Source organism: Histomonas meleagridis, assembly GCF_020186115.1.
Source record: "Histomonas meleagridis strain 2922-C6/04-10x chromosome Unknown contig_24, whole genome shotgun sequence".
NCBI classification, from domain to species: domain Eukaryota; phylum Parabasalia; order Tritrichomonadida; family Dientamoebidae; genus Histomonas; species Histomonas meleagridis.
Window position 1 is genome coordinate 398,080 of NW_027150826.1, and position 18,655 is coordinate 416,734.

General features: G+C 29.2%; 5 protein-coding genes across 5 annotated transcripts; 2 read left to right on the forward strand and 3 right to left on the reverse strand.

Annotated features, from left to right (window-relative positions):
- Nucleotides 1-7,139: 7,139 nt before the first annotated feature.
- GO595_004017 (uncharacterized protein) lies at nt 7,140-7,895 on the forward strand (the record flags this gene model as incomplete). Its single annotated transcript, XM_067917103.1, has 1 exon — nt 7,140-7,895. One exon carries the CDS (start codon nt 7,140-7,142, stop codon nt 7,893-7,895), a length of 756 nt encoding a protein of 251 aa, XP_067775912.1.
- A 1,016-nt stretch (nt 7,896-8,911) lies between these two features.
- On the reverse strand, nt 8,912-9,310 carry GO595_004018 (histone H3-1; the record flags this gene model as incomplete). The annotated part of the gene is made up of 1 exon (XM_067917104.1): nt 8,912-9,310. One exon carries the CDS (start codon nt 9,308-9,310, stop codon nt 8,912-8,914), a length of 399 nt encoding a protein of 132 aa, XP_067775913.1.
- A 665-nt stretch (nt 9,311-9,975) lies between these two features.
- On the forward strand, nt 9,976-11,319 carry GO595_004019 (putative coronin; the record flags this gene model as incomplete). The annotated part of the gene is made up of 1 exon (XM_067917105.1): nt 9,976-11,319. One exon carries the CDS (start codon nt 9,976-9,978, stop codon nt 11,317-11,319), a length of 1,344 nt encoding a protein of 447 aa, XP_067775914.1.
- A 2,766-nt stretch (nt 11,320-14,085) lies between these two features.
- GO595_004020 (uncharacterized protein) lies at nt 14,086-14,658 on the reverse strand (the record flags this gene model as incomplete). The annotated part of the gene is made up of 1 exon (XM_067917106.1): nt 14,086-14,658. The coding sequence occupies one exon, from the start codon at nt 14,656-14,658 to the stop codon at nt 14,086-14,088; it is 573 nt and encodes a 190-aa protein (XP_067775915.1).
- An 85-nt stretch (nt 14,659-14,743) lies between these two features.
- Nucleotides 14,744-18,124, reverse strand: GO595_004021 (Coatomer, alpha subunit; the record flags this gene model as incomplete). The annotated part of the gene is made up of 1 exon (XM_067917107.1): nt 14,744-18,124. One exon carries the CDS (start codon nt 18,122-18,124, stop codon nt 14,744-14,746), a length of 3,381 nt encoding a protein of 1,126 aa, XP_067775916.1.
- Between the last annotated feature and the right edge of the window lie 531 nt (nt 18,125-18,655).

The following is an 18,655-nucleotide window of genomic DNA, read 5'->3' on the forward strand; positions in this document are numbered from 1 at the left end:
AAAAATTTGGTTAGGAATGAATGGTTTTTTGATTAAAGGATAATTATATTTTGTTAAGAATATCGAATTCTGCCTGAAACATGCATTGATCGTTAACCGTCGTTTGCAAACAATTTTGCAGCTTATTGGGGCACCCCTATGGGATAACCTGTTATCCAAATACAAAACATATGATTAAAAAAGATGCAATTTCTCATCTTAACGCATTACATAGCTTATGCGGTTGGTGGGGAAATGGCAACGTAACAGAGTCCATTAAGTCAACTTCAAAAAGTATTTCTGATCAAAAATTTGTTAAATTAGAAACCATTTCTGAGCCATTTTTTATAGCTCACACTACAAATTCACATAAATTCCGCAAAGTCATTCTTGATTTTTTTAAAGATTTATTTTCAAATTCTTATATTTTTCCTTCTCTTAAATTAACCATTAAAGCACTTAAAGTTATTCTTAATATTAAAGACATTACGCAAACAGATGAATACATTGATACATGTCAAGTTTTGACATGCATTTTTAATTCTCCATCAGGATATTATTATATTCATGGTTCACCACTTTCTGAAGTTATCAAATTCCTCCTAATTTTATTTGATGCGTCAATTGGTACACCTACCGAAGAAGTTTGTAAAGATACAATTCAAACAATTTTCAAGAAAGTCATTACAGATTTACAAAAAGAAGTAGTTTTACCACTATTCCAAGGTCCTAAGATGGCCAATTTCATCACACATTATGTTACACAAAATGCGTTATTGATTCATGAAACATTTCCAAACACAAATAATCACGAAACACTTTTTGATGTTGATATTGTTTGGCTCATTAATACCATAACAAATCTATATGAAAGCAGCAAATTAAATCCCAAGACAATATCAATAATTTGTTATATATTAATCACAATATTAGAATCTAAAAGTCCAATTTTCGAATCAACGATTTTTAAGAAATTATTAAATGAAAATATTCATTTAATAATGATATCAATCTCATTAAATTTATCTAACATATTAGTAGAACAATTTGCGCAAATCCTTTTAATAATATATAAGCGATTTATATTCATTTATCAACAAGGATTTTATGAGATATTCCAAAACGGATTACTTATATCTCTTTCTTCGCCGAACCAAACACAAATCAAAAACTCGTGTAAAGTATTCAAACTGATTTCAACGCAACCTCAATTATACATTGATTTATTTGTTAATTATGATTGTGATTCATCAGGTAAATATTTATCAGTATTTGAAAACATCATTAAAGGTATAGCGAAACATGCATATCCTGATGATATTGTATTACATTATTCGGCATTAATATCATTACAATCAATTATTAACTCATTATGGAAATATTTATATAAATATTATAACGTTAAAGATTCCGAAGTATCAACAGAAAACTTAATCAAAGCTAAACTTCAAAAAGATAAATTTTTACAAGGAATTGATTTATTTAAAAGGTCACCTAAAAAAGGATTACAATTTTTCATTGATAATAAATTTGTTGAAGAGAAAAACATTGCGAAGTTTTTGTTTAATACGCCACAACTTGATCCTACATCAGTTGGGGAAATAATTGGAACAAATGGCAACTCGGAAATCTTAAAAGAATATGTTTCATGTTTTGATTTTCGAAACAAACCATTTGAAGTTGCGTTTCGTGAGTTTTTATCTAAGTTTCGAATTCCAGGCGAAGCGCAAATGATTGATCGAATTATGGAACAATTTGGTGCCAAATATTATGATGATAATCCATCATTATTCACTACAGCAGATGTAGTATATGTATTAGCATTTTCTGCATTAATGTTACATACAGATGCACATCATCCACATCTAAAAAATCGAATGACATTAGAAGAGTTCATTAATAATAATAAAGGGATTAATAATAATTCCGATTTGCCTCGAGAATTATTAACATCATTATATAATGGGATTACATCGAAACGAATTTATTTAACAACACAAGATTCAGATCCTTCATTATTAACAGTACAACAAAGAGCAGAATTATATCAACAAAAATGTACGCAAATATTATCAAATGCAAAAAAACATAATCAAGGAACAGATCAAATTACATTTCAACGAATTATTTCATCAAATATCATTTCTCCAATGTTTCAAACGATTTGGAGTTATTTATTTGCTATTTTCACGATTTCATTTGATTCATTTGATAACGAAAATGTTATTAAAGTTTGTTTAAATGGACTTTCAAGTTTAACTAACATTGCAGCACATTGTTATTATCAAGACATATTAGAAATGTTAATAAATTCATTCACTAAATTCACAAAGTTACGGACATATTCATTTGAACAATTTAAACCTAAAAATATTCAATGTATAAGTTCATTAATTAAAGTTGCGACTATAAATCGCGAATTTCTACGTACTTCATGGACTATTTTAATGAATGAAATATCTGCAATAGACAAATTAAAATGTTTTGAAATTCCTGATATATTATTTACAGGTTCATCGACATTAGATCGCGAATCGATTAAAGATTTTGTTATAGCTATCTGTACTGCATCATCACATGAAATTAAAGAAGATCCGCCACGAATGTATATGTTATTAAAGTTACTTGACGTGTTATACTTTAATATGGATCGGCCTAAGTTTATATGGAATGAAATATGGTCGACAATTGGCGATTATTTAATCCAAACAGGTTCATCAGAGAATTTACCATTAGCTAAAACGACTGTTAATGTCATATGGCAAATCACATGTAAATTCATCGCAAAACCTGAAATAGAATCATATCATTTCCAAGAGAACTTTTTACGTTCGTTCTTTGATATTTATCTTGCACAAAACTCTATGGACATTAAAGGGATAATACTTGAATGTGTCGAACGATTAATTAAAGATTTCTCTGAATCATTACATTCAGGTTGGAGCGCGATATTACAAATATTAACAACAAGTGCTATAGACTTTAGACCGTATGGATTCTCATTGATATCATTAATCATTAGACAACATTTAAATGTTTTAACTAATCCACAAATATCACATTTATCAACTGTTTTAATTTCTTATGTGAAAGGGAATAATATTAAAATATCTTTGTCAGCAATAATGAAATTTAAAATTATCGCTGCATATATATCAAAACAAGAAAAATCAAATGAAATTAATCAGTTGTGGGGGTGTATATTCGCTTCATTACAACAATGCATTAGACATAATAACGAAAACGTACAAAAAAGAACGATTTTAACAATTGTGGAAATATTGAAAAATGAAAATATTCAAGATGAATTAATACAAAAAATTCTGAGCGAGGATTCCGTGGTGAAAAGAGTATATAAAAGTATTACAAATGAAACGCCAATCGAAAAATATGAAGATATTGTAAATGATATATTTGCTAAAAATAAAAAATCAAAATAAGGATTATTTAAAAATAAAATATAACTTTAATATTGTTTGTTTTTTTTTTTTTTTGAAGGTTTTTAATATGATTAATATTATTATTTGATTTTTGATTTTTTGATGATTGTATTGAATGTGTAATTATATGTTGGAAACTTAACGCTATAAGGTATTTAGGTTTTTTGCAACGGCAATAATAGAATTGGCTTTAAAATTTATTGATTTGGTAAATGATTATTTCTGTGCTTTCCCAGATATTTTTCTCTGAAGCTTTTGAACATCTATAATTGAAAAAATAATCTGTTTCAGTTCAAAATCCCCACAAGATTTTGAAATACAAAGATATTTAATACTTTATTTTTTACAATATACAAAAATCTCGATTGGTGACACTTTTTGCTTCAATGATCACGTATGGGATTTCTTGTTCTACTTTTAACTAAAGCATTTCAGCTTTTCTGTCAAGAGAACTATACGCTCATAATATATGACAAAACAGAATTCACACAAGAACATAAGAATAATACGATAAATCTTATCATATCAAATTACATAAACGAAATTCCAACCAATGCTTTCTCTTCGTGGCACAACCTAACAACAGTAACAATCGGTGAACATGTCGAAACTATTGGAGATTCTGCTTTTTATAATTGCATAAATTTACACAGCGTTGAACTTGGACAGAATGTTTTAGATATCGGGAATTGGTCGTTTGGCTGTTGTTTGAAATTGCCCAACGTATTTATTCCATCTTCGGTACAATTAATTTCAAACTACTCGTTTTATCAATGTTCAAATTTAGAAACAGTATCAATTGGAGAGAATGTACAAATCATTGGAGAGTGTGCATTCTCAAATACCAAATTATTAAATGTGACAATTCCAAGTTCAGTATCTATCATTGGTAAGTATTCTTTTTATGAATGTAAATCATTAATAACAGCAATTATAGGTAGTGACAATTATAACATAAGTAATACTTCTATTAATGAACATTCATTTGATTCATGTTGTAATTTAATTACAGTAATAATTGGAGGAAATGTTCAGACACTTAATGATTATTCATTTTATAATTGTTCAAATTTAGAAACAGTATCAATTGGGGAGAATGTACAGACAATTGGACAATATGCATTTTCACTTACATATTTATGTAATGTTATGATTCCAAATTCAGTTACAACAATTTCCGAGCATTCATTTGATTCGTGTAGTAATTTGATTTCAGTTTTAATTGGCGAAAATGTATTAATGATTGGCGACTATTCATTTTATAATTGTTTCAGTTTAAGAAATGTTTCAATTGGCGAAAGTGTGCAAATCATTGGACAATACGCATTTTCACTTACAAATTTATATAATGTTTCGATTCCTAATTCAGTTACACTAATTTCTGAGCATTCATTTGATGAATGCAATGATTTAAGAAGAGTACAAATTGGTAAAAACGTACAAACAATTGATGATTACGCATTTTATTATTGTTTTAATTTGGAAACAGTATCAATTGGAGAAAATGTTCAAATCATTGGACAATATGCATTCTCAAATACCAAATTATTAAATGCCACAATTCCAAGTTCAGTATCTATCATTGGTAAGTATTCTTTTTATGAATGTGATTCATTAATAACAGCAATTATAGGTAGTGACAATTATAACATAAGTAATACTTCTATTAATGAACATTCATTTGATTCATGTTGTAATTTAATTACAGTAATAATTGGAGGAAATGTATTAATGATTGGCGATTATTCATTTTATAATTGTTCAAATTTAAGAAATGTTACAATTGGCGATAATGTTCATACAATTGGACAATATTCATTTTCACTTACAAATTTATATAATTTTACAATACCAAATTTAGTGACAACAATTTCCGAGCATTCATTTGATTCGTGTTATAATTTAATTTCAGTTCAAATTGGAGAAAATGTTCAAACACTTGATGATTATTCATTTTATCATTGTTCATTATTATCAAACATAATAATTCCAAGTTCAGTATTAATTATTGGGCGATATTCATTTTGTGAATGTTATTCATTAAATTCAGTTTTAATTCAAAGTAATTATTTTGATAATTTAGCTAATGTATCAATTGAAGAACGTGCATTCGATTCATGTTATAATTTAGCAACGGTTATAATTGGAGAAAATGTATTAACAATTGGCGATTTCTCATTTTTTCAATGTTTTAATTTAGAAACAGTTATAATTGGAGAGAATGTACAAACAATTTGTCAATTTGCATTTTCATGTACAAAGTTATTACATATTACAATACCAAATTCGGTAACAATCATTGGAGAGCATTTATTTGATTCATGTCAATATTTAACATCAGTTAATATAAGTGATAATTTAATACGAATAGAAAATTATACATTTTATCAATGTACAAATTTAACTACAATTAATTTTGGTATGAATAATGAAATTATTGGTAAATATTCATTTTCATATTGTATTAATTTATTAAATATTATAATACCAAATACTATTTACATAATTGAAGAATATTCATTTTATAATTGTACTAATTTAATTACAATTTATTTAGGAGAAAATGTTACAACTATTGGATGTTGTTCATTTTATCATTGTATTTCATTGTTAAATATAATAATTCCTTCGTCAGTTACAACAATTAATGAATATTGTTTTTATGAATGTTATTCTTTAGAATTCGTTACAATTGGTGGAAACTTTACATGTGTATATACAACAATTGGATCAAATGCATTTGAATTATGTTATTCTTTAATTAATGTAATAATTGGTGATAATGTAATATCAATTGGAAATTATTCATTTTATCAATGTACAAGTTTAACAACAATAGAATTAGGTAATAATATTGAAACAATTGGTGAATTTTCATTTTCATTAACGAATTTATCGAATGTTATAATACCAAATTCAGTTAAAACAATTGGAAATAATTCATTTTCATATTGTACAAATTTACAAACAATTAAAATAGGTAAAAATGTATTAACTATTGGACATAATTCATTTTATCAATGTATATCATTAACAAATATATTTATACCAAAATCAATCATTAAAATAGGTGAAAAATGTTTTTATAAATGTATCAAACTTCAATCTATTAATGTATCACTTAATAATTCATATTACTCCAATTATAATAATGATGGAATTCTATATGATAAAAACATTACACAAATAATATGTTATCCTATCAATAAACAAAATACAACTATTGATATACCAAACACAATTAATACTATTAATGAATATTCATTTTATTATTGTATTAATATAAATAAAATTCAATTTGGAACTAATGTTACGACAATTAATAATTATGCATTTTATGAATGTATAAATTTAGAAGATATTATATTTAATAATGATTTAATTACAATTGGAGAATATTCATTTTGTTATTGTAATAAAATTAATATTATTATATTCCCGATTTCACTTATCACTATACATAAAAACGCTTTTTATAATTGTAGTAACATTCAAACAATAGAATTCGGCGAAAATATTAAATATATATATGAAAATGCATTTTATAACTGTGATAGTATAAAATGTATTTTCTTTTCTGGTAAATTAGAGCCTAATTTTGGGTCAAATGTTTTCTCTTGTTCTAAAGTGTATATATTTACAAAGGATTTCTACTTGAACAAAACATTTTGTGGATTCGATGTGATACCTTATGAAGATATTAATGCATATAACTGTCCAATGATTGGCACTTACACATTTACGGAATCCAATACATTTTCGAGTACATTCACATCTTCGCACACATTTAATGCAACTGAAACATATTCGATGTCGAACACATTTACTAATTCATATCCATTTAATGCAACAAATACATTCACTAATTCGCACACATTTAATGCAACTGAATCATTCACTAATTCGAATACATTCAATGCGACAAATGCATTCACTTCTTCGGAAGCGTTTACGAGTTCGAACACATTTACTCCGTCTGTTACATTCATAGCATATAATGTTAATCAGTACACACTGAGTGTAACCATCATTAATTCATTAACGTTAACATATGTTATCACAGAGACAATAATTCCGACGCTCACATACACGCGCACATTCGCTAATTACAGTTTCCAAATTATGTTATGTCAATTTGCAATGAAACGGAATTTTGTCATCAGTTTCTACTCAGAAGCGCAAATGTTTACATATGTATTAATTCCGTACGGCAAAAGTTACGCAAACGATTCGTCGCTGACATTTTTGGTCATCGCCGGAATTGTGTTCTCAGCGATTGTCATCATTGTGCTGATTATTATTTTGATAATTCGAATTAAAATAGATAAACAATTACAGAACGAAACATCGCGCAAAAACAGCAGCGAATACGAAGGCGAATACTTTATGTCGGACGAAATGACCGACTTGTACAGAGACTTTTCGGGTGTACAAATGGAGGAAGGCGACGAGTTTGACCCGAACGAGAACCTTTGAATTAAATAAATTGTTATATTATTTACGAATTTGAACGTCGTTTGAGGTGAAAATCGTTGCAAATGTCGCGTGAGGCGTATAGAGACACGCGTCCAAAGTTATTTTGTACGATTGGAGAGGTAATGACAACTGTGATTCTGTATGAAGTGAATTTAATTTCCTTTGAGTTCAATGTTTTTATGTATTATATTGGATATGATGAGGGAAATTATGAAAGCTGTTTGACATTCCTCTCGACGGAGCACCCAATTTTTCCTTCCTTGTGGCTCATTATTGGAGATAAGAAGACTGAAATAAGATACCAATGAGCTGCATGGAGTTGTACTCCATCAGCACCAGATTATCGAAGACAAAGCACTGCTTGAATGAATAATTAAATTCTTTCCTCATTATTATTGCTTGTATTTACCGATAGATCGATAAAATACCGAATGTACCAATTGGAATTCCATACATCTGGATAACTCATTATTCACCATGACAGGGTTGAAAACCATCTTAGATCCCTTTTGTTGATCATATTTAATTGTGTTTTCCCAAGCTTTTGTTTGTCTGTGGTTTATGGCATTGCATTTATATATTTCTGATTGTCCTTGTTTGATTGTATATTGTGTTTATTGAGAAATACGTCCGACTTCACAAAATGCAAACTTTTCAATCATTTTGGTTATTCGCCAAGTACAGCATTATAAAATATCACCGACTTCAGCATACACAGGCAAGGTGAAGTCAATTGATTCTATGTGTAAACATTTCAAAAAATCGCTTACTTTCAAAAAGTTGTTCAATCATCTTCTTACAACAATTTTTTAAAATCCATTAAAATTTTTTTAAAATCCAATTTTTTTCGTTAATTTCATTATACACTAATACTGCAACAATAAAGTAACAACAAAATGTTTTTCCTTACGAATTTAAAATATATGAAATAAAAAAATTTTTTACAAACGTTAATAAGTTGAAACGCAAAAAACATTCCTTATAAACAAAAACAATAAAAAAGAAGAACATTGGTCCTAAATTCTTCCTCGAATCCTCTGTGCAAGTTGAACATCTTTTCGCATAAGTGTAACACGCTTTGCATGAATTGCGCATAACAGGCCATCTTCAAGTAATCCAACTAAAAACGATTCAGAGGCTTCTTGAAGCGCTTCAACAGCATTAACTGACCAACGAAATTCGCGTGTACTCATTTCTGTTGATATTTCTTTTACAAGTCTTGCGAACGGAAGTTTTCTGATAAGTAAATCTGTTGAACGTTGATATTTCCTAATCTCGTATTGCCATTTATTACCTGGAGTAAATCTTTTTTTCTTTTGTTTTTGTTCTTTTGATTGAGTTGGTATACGGTGTTTTACAGCTATTTTTCTTTTTGTTCCGATATGAATTGGTGGGCTGCTACTCCCTTCATTCATTTTTGAACTCAAAATTACGTTAAGAAAAAAATATATTACTTAACGTACAATGAAATTGGCGCCGATTTTAACGGGCTCCTTTCCGATATCTTTATTTTTTCTAATTTTATATTTGCATTCAAAATAAAAATTTAATGAGTGTTTAGTTACATGTTATGATTAATCTGTTATCAAATTTATTTTGATTGTATTTTATAAAATATATAATGTAAATATTTGTTCATAAAAAATACGTTGTCTTTAAAGAACGTCTTAGGTACTAAAAACCAATTTACAAAAGTCACATTTTTTTAATCAAAATTGTTTATTTGATTAATCTATTGTTTTGTTCATTTAATCGAAAAAAAAAGATTAATCGATTATCGATATACATTTAATGTATTAATTATTATTGCTATCATAACGTCAAAGAAATTGTATCACTTAATCGAAAAACAAAGATTTGAGCTCGAATATAATGGTGAAATTTTATGATCGCTGCGAACGTCCCTTTGACAATTATTTTTCAATGTAAAATATTTATAAATTGAATAAAACAGATCATATCGCACATTGAAATTAAAACGATATAACGCTTTTAACCAAATCAAGATGTCCGATCTGACACTCCACTTTCCCGCTTTTTTAACTTTTTGAATAGGTTATTTTACACCACACATTTCAACATGACAAGAGCTTCTCTCTTCCGTCACGTTTATGGTGAGCCATCCAGACCAATCGACAGCTACGGCGATGTCCTTGTCCACAGTGCACAAGTTGACTCCAACATGCTTGCTGTTAATGCTCACTACATTGCTATCCCATGGCAAACCAACGGTGGTGGCGCCCTCGGCGTTCTTAAAGTTGGAGGAAAGGGTAAGATCGGTAACACTTGCCCACTCTTCGAAGGTCACAAGGCACCAGTTATTGATGTTGCCTTCAATCCATTTGCCGACAACGTCGTTGCTTCCGCTTCTGAAGATTCCACCATCCGCCTTTGGAAGATTGAAGAAAGCGATGGTAAGATCAAGCCAAACCACAACCAACCATTAGCTACATTAACAGGCCACGGTCGTAAGGCTGCTCGTATCACATTCAACCCACTCGTTAATGGAGCTATGGCCTCCTTTGGTATGGAAAATGCTATCAAGCTTTGGGATATCAACAAGGCTCAATGCGTCACCACAATCAAAGGCGCTACCAACAACCAAAACTTCCTTGATATCGCCTGGTCTCAAGATGGTAACCGTGTTGTTGCTCCAGCCAAAGATAAGAAGATCCATATCTATGATATGAGAGCTGGTAACGAAATTGTTGCTGTTCCAGGACACCAAAACATCAAATCATCCCATGCTGTCTTCTATGACAAACTCCACTATATCTTCACAACAGGTTTCTCTTCACGTGCAGCACGTCAAATCGCTCTTCGTGATGATCGTAACCCAGAAAAGCCACTTCAAGAAGAAGATGTTGACTACAACGCAGGTATCCTCTTCCCATTCATTGATTATGACAATGGTGTTGTCTTCACATTTGGCCGTGGTGATACTGCTGCTAAGTACTACGAACTTCGTGACGATGACCTCAAGCATCCAATCATGCCACTCTCCGGAACACAAATGCAAGAAGCCATTCGTTGCGTTGCTTGTCAACCTAAGTATTGCTGCAACACATCTATCTGCGAAATCATGCCATTCTATGTCATCACCAACTCAAAGGCACTCCTCCATGTTCCAATGATTGTTCCACGTCGTAATGCAGAATGCTTCCAAGATGATATCTACCCAGATACAGTCGGCCCAGAACCATCAGCTGAGTTCGATGATTGGAAGAATGGTGCTGAAGTCAAGCCAAAACTTGTCAATCTCGAGAACTTCAAGATCTCAGATGAAGTCGCAGATTTCAAGGTCGAAGCAGAAGACGTCGAAGGTCTTAAGCAACAACTTACAGCATTAAACAAGACAATAGAAGAACAAAAGGCAACAATTGCTAAGCTTGAAGCTGAAATCAAGCAACTCAAGGGAGAGTAAAGTACTCTGGCATGAGTATTGTTTTTGTTTTATGATATTTGTTTGAGAATCAAATTTGATGTGTTATGTGTACGTTTAATTTATATAAAAGTGACGCTTTAAACGGCTTCTTGTGATTATGGCAACGCTCTGTGCGCACAACATTTTTGGTTTTTCACCATTTCCGAGCATCATCGACATGACTGCACAAAATTTCCATGAGCTTTTTCTCCTCTATACCTTTGCTTTCTTAGTGTACTTCTTTAGGGCTTTATTAAAGTTTGATAATAATCATAATACATTTTATTTAATGTTATATGGATGAAAAATGTAGGATAAATATATATATATAAAAAATTTTAAGTTCACACTAATGAATTTAAAGCTTAAGGAGAACACTTAAATATTTTGAGAAAAAATTTATAAATATCCTTAAACTTTTGATTTTATTTATAGTACTCTATGTTCAAAGAAATTATTTTCCTCAAAATCAACTGCAAATGGATCATCTGAAATGTTTGGAAGGTTATTTATATCAAATTTTTTAACGACTGTTTCATTTAAGACTTGAGAATAATCTCCAGATTCTACATTTTCACTTGGAAGCGTATTTATTTTATTTAAAGATTTTTTATGTAGATAATATACAAGTAATAAAGAAATTATTACTAAAAAAACTAAGAAGCAAATAGAAAAAATGATTTTCATTGAATTACTAATTCCATTTTCTTTGACTTTGGTGAGATTTTTTATGTTATTTTGGATAGAACCCTTTGGATTTTTTGTGTTTGATTCATTAGACTCTTTTTCTTGTTTTTGTTTTTTAAACCTTAAATTACATCCTTTTATATTTGATCCCTTTGAAATATCTAAAGTTCCAAATGATTTGTTTTGATATGTAGATAAAGTAAATACTTTATTTTTAAAGTTTGAAAAAGCTTTTAAAGAAATATTTGGTTCATATAGTCCTAAAAAATATATACATTTAATGTTGATACAACTATAAAATGCATACACTCCAATGTGTTGAACATTTTCTGTAATAATAATCCCTTGTAAATTCATGCATCCTTGAAATGAAAAATCTCCGATTGAAGTAACAGAGTATGGCGTTTCAAATATAGAATTTCTTCCACCAGGAAAACTTATGATAATCGAAATATTTTTATCATAAAGTACTCCATCATTTTTATAATTTGAATATTTTTTATTATCTTTAGAAACAAAAATATTTTGAAGATTAATACATCCAACAAATGGTCCTATACCAATAAGAATTGTTGATTTTGGAATAGTTATGTTAAATATACCAGAACGAGAAAATGCATAATTTCCTATTTTAATAATATCAGATAAAGTAATTTCATCAAGAAATGAACATTCATTAAAAGCATAATCTTCTATCGATTTAATAGAATATGGCGTTTTAAATGAACCTGTTCTTCCAGATGGAAAAAAGATGATAGCTGATATGTTTTTATCATAAAGAACTCCATCATTTTTATAGTTTGAATATTTTGTATTATTATCAGATACATATATATTGATAAAATTCATACATTTAGAAAAAGCACATATTCCAATAAAATATATCGATTTTGATATAGTAAAATTATGTAATTTTGAACAACAATAAAAGCAAAAATTACCAATATATGTTAAATTTTCTCCATAAATAATATCATTCAAACTTGAAAAAGAAAAACCATATTGTTCAATAGATTGTACTAAAAATGGTAATTGAAAAGTTCCATTTCTTCCTGCAGGAAAGCAAACAATAGTCGAAATATTTTTATTATAAAGAACTCCATCATTTTTATAATTTGAATAGTTAAGGTTATTTTTGGATATATTTATATTTTCAAGACATTTACATTCAAAAAAAATACCAGATCCAATAAAATTTAGAGTTTCTGGTAAAGTAATATTATGTAATTTATAACATTCACGAAAAGTATATTCACCAATACTTAATATTTTATTTCCTAATTCGATATTTTCTAAATTTTTACATCTCATAAATACAGAATTTTGAATTATTGCTTCACAGTTTTCAAATAGTACTGTTTTTAAATTGTAACATAAACAAAATGCTTCATCACCAATTAATATTAATGAATTAGGAAATACTATAGATAATAATTTGTTACATTCAATAAATGCATGTTTTCTAATTTCTTTCACATTTTCACCAATTTTGATTGTTTCTAATCTTAAACATAAATTAAATGCTGAATCACCAATTATTTCAACATTTCTTCCAATAACTACAAATTCTAAGTTCTTACATTTATAGAATGCAAAAGAATCTATTAATGTTGTTGAATTATGAATTTCGACTTTTATTATATCCCAATCTGAAAAAGCATTATTTCCAATTTCATTTACATTATTACCAATAATAAGATATTTAATACCTTCTTTTTTATAAGCATATTCACATATTCTGTAAATATTTGTTATGATAAGTGTTTCATTACTACGAATTAATATAACAAGTATTGATATAATAATAAAGTTATTTTTACCCATTTTAGATTAAAATGATTTATATCTTATTTTGTATATATAAAAATTATACAAAAATTACGATAAATTTTGTTGTTATAATTTTTATAAATTTGATATATTTAATATGTCGTTGCCAACCTTTGATAACAGAAATTTGAAAAGATTAAAAGTAAACAAATTAACAATTTGAAATCAATGAAATATATTTTGTATAAATCATTTTAAAATATATAAAAAAAATATCCATATTAATAAAGATTAAGTGTAATTTGTTGTTTAGTTTTCATCTTCTGCTTGCTTACGAATTACAAGTTGGAGATTTGGCGACGCTGGTAAGTCGACGAAAAGATTCCGGACTTCATCAGATTTAGGTGCAGGTTTTTCAACATTTTCGGCAGGTTCCTCTGGCTCATCTTTCTTTTCTTTAAGTGTTTCAAGGTTAGCTTTTAATTGATTGATCTTACGCTTATATCTAGACAATGCTTCTTTGATAAGTTTATCTTCCTTATCATTAACTTTAGCTTGTTCAAACTTGAATTTTTCAAGTGTTTCTCTCATTTCATTATATTTAGAAGCATCTATTCTTGTATCTGCTGATTCGTCATTTTGTTTCTTTAGTTTTGAGTTAGATTTCTGAACTCTTTTACAACTTTCACGAATTAGCTTCACCATTTTTTTGATATCCTTTATTGTTTTTTGATTATTGTTTACGACTTCTTTTAGATTTTTGATTTTTTCTGTCTGACTTTGTTTTTCTTTTTTAAGGCTTTCAACTTGAGCCCTTGCTTCCTTCAATGCTTCCTCAAGTTCTTGTGCCTGCTTTTCTAGTTCTTCATCTGAAACAGACATTTTTCTTTTTTTTAATTTTTTCTCAAAAAGCGAAAACCGTTTATCGAGGCACCCTAAAAACACATCACAAAATAATTTTCTTTCTTTATTTTAATGAATGAATAATTTTAATTCCTGAACATTTCTTTCCTATTTCCGACACATTACAAATTGGGCAAATTTTTCCTTTATGTTGCGGTAAGAAACAAGCACCACATAAAGGACATTTCAAATGATTCTTACCTCTATAAATTGGTTTCATCGACAAAGCGCAAATTTCGAATGGATTTCTTTCATCATATTCAACATTATATTGATTTGTCCCTTTTTGTTGAATCAAAGCCAAAGCAGTCTGTGCTTGTTTTGCCACTTTTTCGGGTGGGGCCAAATTCAATAACCGCGAGCAAACGGTCTTCGCCGATAGGTAATTGCCTGCTCTCATTGTCACCCTCATCGCTGACTGTAGCACTATTCTTAAGTGTGAAGGAATCAATTTCAAGTGTGTTAAGTAAAGGGCCAATTCAATAGCCCTTGCTTGGTTTGATTCAGTTTTTCTTGTAGTTTCTAAGTTTACAGCTAAACAATAATTCTTCGCTATATCAATTATCTCCAAAAGTTTTTGTTCTTCTTCATGAGTGTTCACAGTTAACAACATAACTTTATGTATTATTGTTTGCGATAAAGTTCGACATTCGATGAATTTACCTTTGTGGAACATTACGAAAAGTTCTTTGATCAAATCTTCGATAATTTGTTTCTGTGAGAATATATGGGGAATAATTTGGTTCCGATATTTAGTTGACAATGGTATAGTCATCACGTTATAATTCCAAGTTATCGACGCGTTATTCATTACGTAATAACTTACGAATAATTCGCGTAATTGTTCAATGTTCTTCGCGGCGATTTGTTGATTTAATAATATTAATGCTGTTGAGAAATCACCGGCTGCGACATATTCGCCTGCTGTTTGTGCGTTCTTTATCCATTTCTGATGTATCGATTCGCCTATAGTTGGCGGTGTATAATAAGATGAGTTCAAATATGTTGTATCTGTTGTTGGTTCGATATCAATGTCGACATCCCAACCTTCGCCTTCTTCAACTTCATCATTATCATTGTTCTCTTCATTTTGATTAATTCCTTCTAATAAGTCATCATTATCTGAGTTCCATCCTTCATTTTCATCATCTTCATCAATGATATCTGTTGTAGATATTATGTTATTAGTATTACTAACGCCAACTGTTGGCCAATCTTTTAATATCGATTTCCCATATTCGATTTTTAATGTTGGCGAATCAATGATTTCGATATTTGGTAATGATGAGTTTATAATTTTATGAATAGCTTCATCATCATTAGACCAAAGTGAATATAATAATGAATTTGTTTGTTTCGAAAGTTTTTGTAATTTCTCTGATTCGCCTGTGATTAAATATAAAAATGCTAATGAATCGAAGTCATTACCTTTCTTCATTGATGTTTCAGCTAATTCGAATCGTCCATTATTTAATGCTTCTTTCGCAAGTTTCTTATATATTTCAGGATCATTTAATTCATCGGCTGCTTTTGATGCAGTTTCAAAATCTTGCGCTTCTAATGACATTTCAAATTTAGATTTCGGATCTTGTGCTAATGAAGCTGCTATATCATATCGTCCATGATTAGCAGCAAATTCCATAATCGCAAATCCAATTGGAGGCTTCTTAGCTATTATTCGTTTGGCATCAATATCAGAGTGATTATTCATTAATGAAGATTTAAGTTTTAATTCGCCCATTTCAATTTCACGTTTAAATAATGCGCCATCACTATTAACAAACCAAGCTGTTTCATTACATGCTTTAATGATATATAAAACACTTGGAAGTGAACATATAATTCCACTTTCGGATTTGATAATATATTTTAGGTGATTACGTGTTGTAAATAAAACTTCTTTACCACACCAACAACAACTTTTGATTTTATCAGAATTATGAAATATGTTATAATCTGTTAAATCAACTTTGGATGTTAATATACAATTCGAATTTCGTACACATATTCTTTCGCGTTTATCATCAAAACTAATCGATTTGGAATCAGGAAATGGTATTTCAGTAATAGTCTTTGAACGAACTACATCAAATAATATTAAGGATTCATGTGTAGATAAATATACTCTTTGTGCTGATGCTGTAAAGATTCGTGAAGTTATTGGAATTGGAATTTGTCGTGATGAGACACCACCATATTCATTAATTATTAATTTATCTTTCGTCTCTGATAATGATGCAATTGAGGAACGAGATAACCATACAGAAGAAGTGCCTTCTCCTTTAATTATTGGTGATTTCATTTTCATATCAACAATTTCATGTTCTTTGCTTGAAGATACTAATGCAAGTCCTCGTGCTGTATTCCATGATACACTTGTAGCTTGCGATTGTATTGATATTGGTTCTTCATTTTCTTTAGAAACTACATCAGTTAAATGTAATTTTTTATCTTGGACCCATAATATTGAATTTCCTTGAACATCATAAGGTAAACGTTCTTTGGCAAATTTCAATATTATTAATCCATGATCATGTCCTAATGCTACTAATGCATTTTTAGGATGACAAGTACAATACCATATGCGTGATCCAGGCGTATCATATCGGGCAATTTGTTGATACGAATTCCCATCAAATAACCGTAAAGTTCCATCGTCTGATGTCGTTACAATGGTTGATGTGGATTTATGAAAACAAACACATGTAACAGGACCATTATGTGTGGTAATGACACGTGTGAATTTGGCTTCATTGCCATAAAATGTAAAAAGTTTAACTGTGCAATCTTCACCTCCTGAAATGAGTTTGTTACCATTTGGATCCCATGCAACAGTATCAGCACCATCTGGATGTTCTTCAAGTTCACATGTGAGTGTGGCATTACTGTCTGTAGGGAATAATGCAGAATCAGCATCTTGTGACATTGATGAATCTAAAAGACTAGAAATATCAAAAACACGAACTAAATCATCTAAACAAGCAGTAGCAACAAGAGGCTTCACAGGATTAAAACTGGCTGACATAACAACATAAGTATGTTCATCAATAATTGATATGCACTTACGATTTTGCCAATTCCAGATACGAACTGTTGAATCATCAGAAGAAGATACAAGAAGTGGATGAACTGAATGGAATTCAACACTACGAACAAAATCTGTATGACCATTTAAAGAAAATAATTTGCTACGCTTTTGCCAATTGTAAATAATAATTTCTCCAGTATCTGTACCACATGCAAATATTGGTTGAGTTGGATGAAATGCTACACACCTTACAGGATATCCACCTTTAGTCACTGAAAAATTTGCTAATTCTGCACCAATCGAATAATCATAAAGATAAACTTTTCCTACATATGTGCTAAATAATATGTATGGTCGAACTGGATGAAAAGAAATGCCTTTGACTCTATCTGTTTCGAGTTCTAGCTTGACTTGCATCCAAATAAATCAAACGTTAAATAGGGCACCTCAAAAAATTGGAAATGGGGTACCCTGATAATAAAACGATAGTTTTCATCATGCTTTCTACAGCTATAAACATGTTAGGTGTTAATATTTATTTGAATATTTTTTATGGCTCATGTTTAATTTTAATACATTTAATAAAAATTGTTTCAGAAATTGCTAAGAAACTGAATAAGAATTATGAAAACGTCATTTTGTGAATAATGATATTAATGCTATGTATTTTATCATTTTATATTACATAAATTTTTTTTTGTGTTAAACCAAATAAAACTCTACTATGTCACTTAAATAAATTTTATAAAATAAATTAGAAATATTTTTAAAATAAAATTTATTTTTTATAATTTTTATTAAGATCCATGGAAATTCACAAATATTTATCTCAAAAATATAAATATTGTCTGTCCAATTTCTTAGAATGAATATGTCTTTCTTTTGGCAGCAATATAACAAAATGTAAAAACTCATGAATTTTACACATTGTTGTTAGCATCTTTTAAA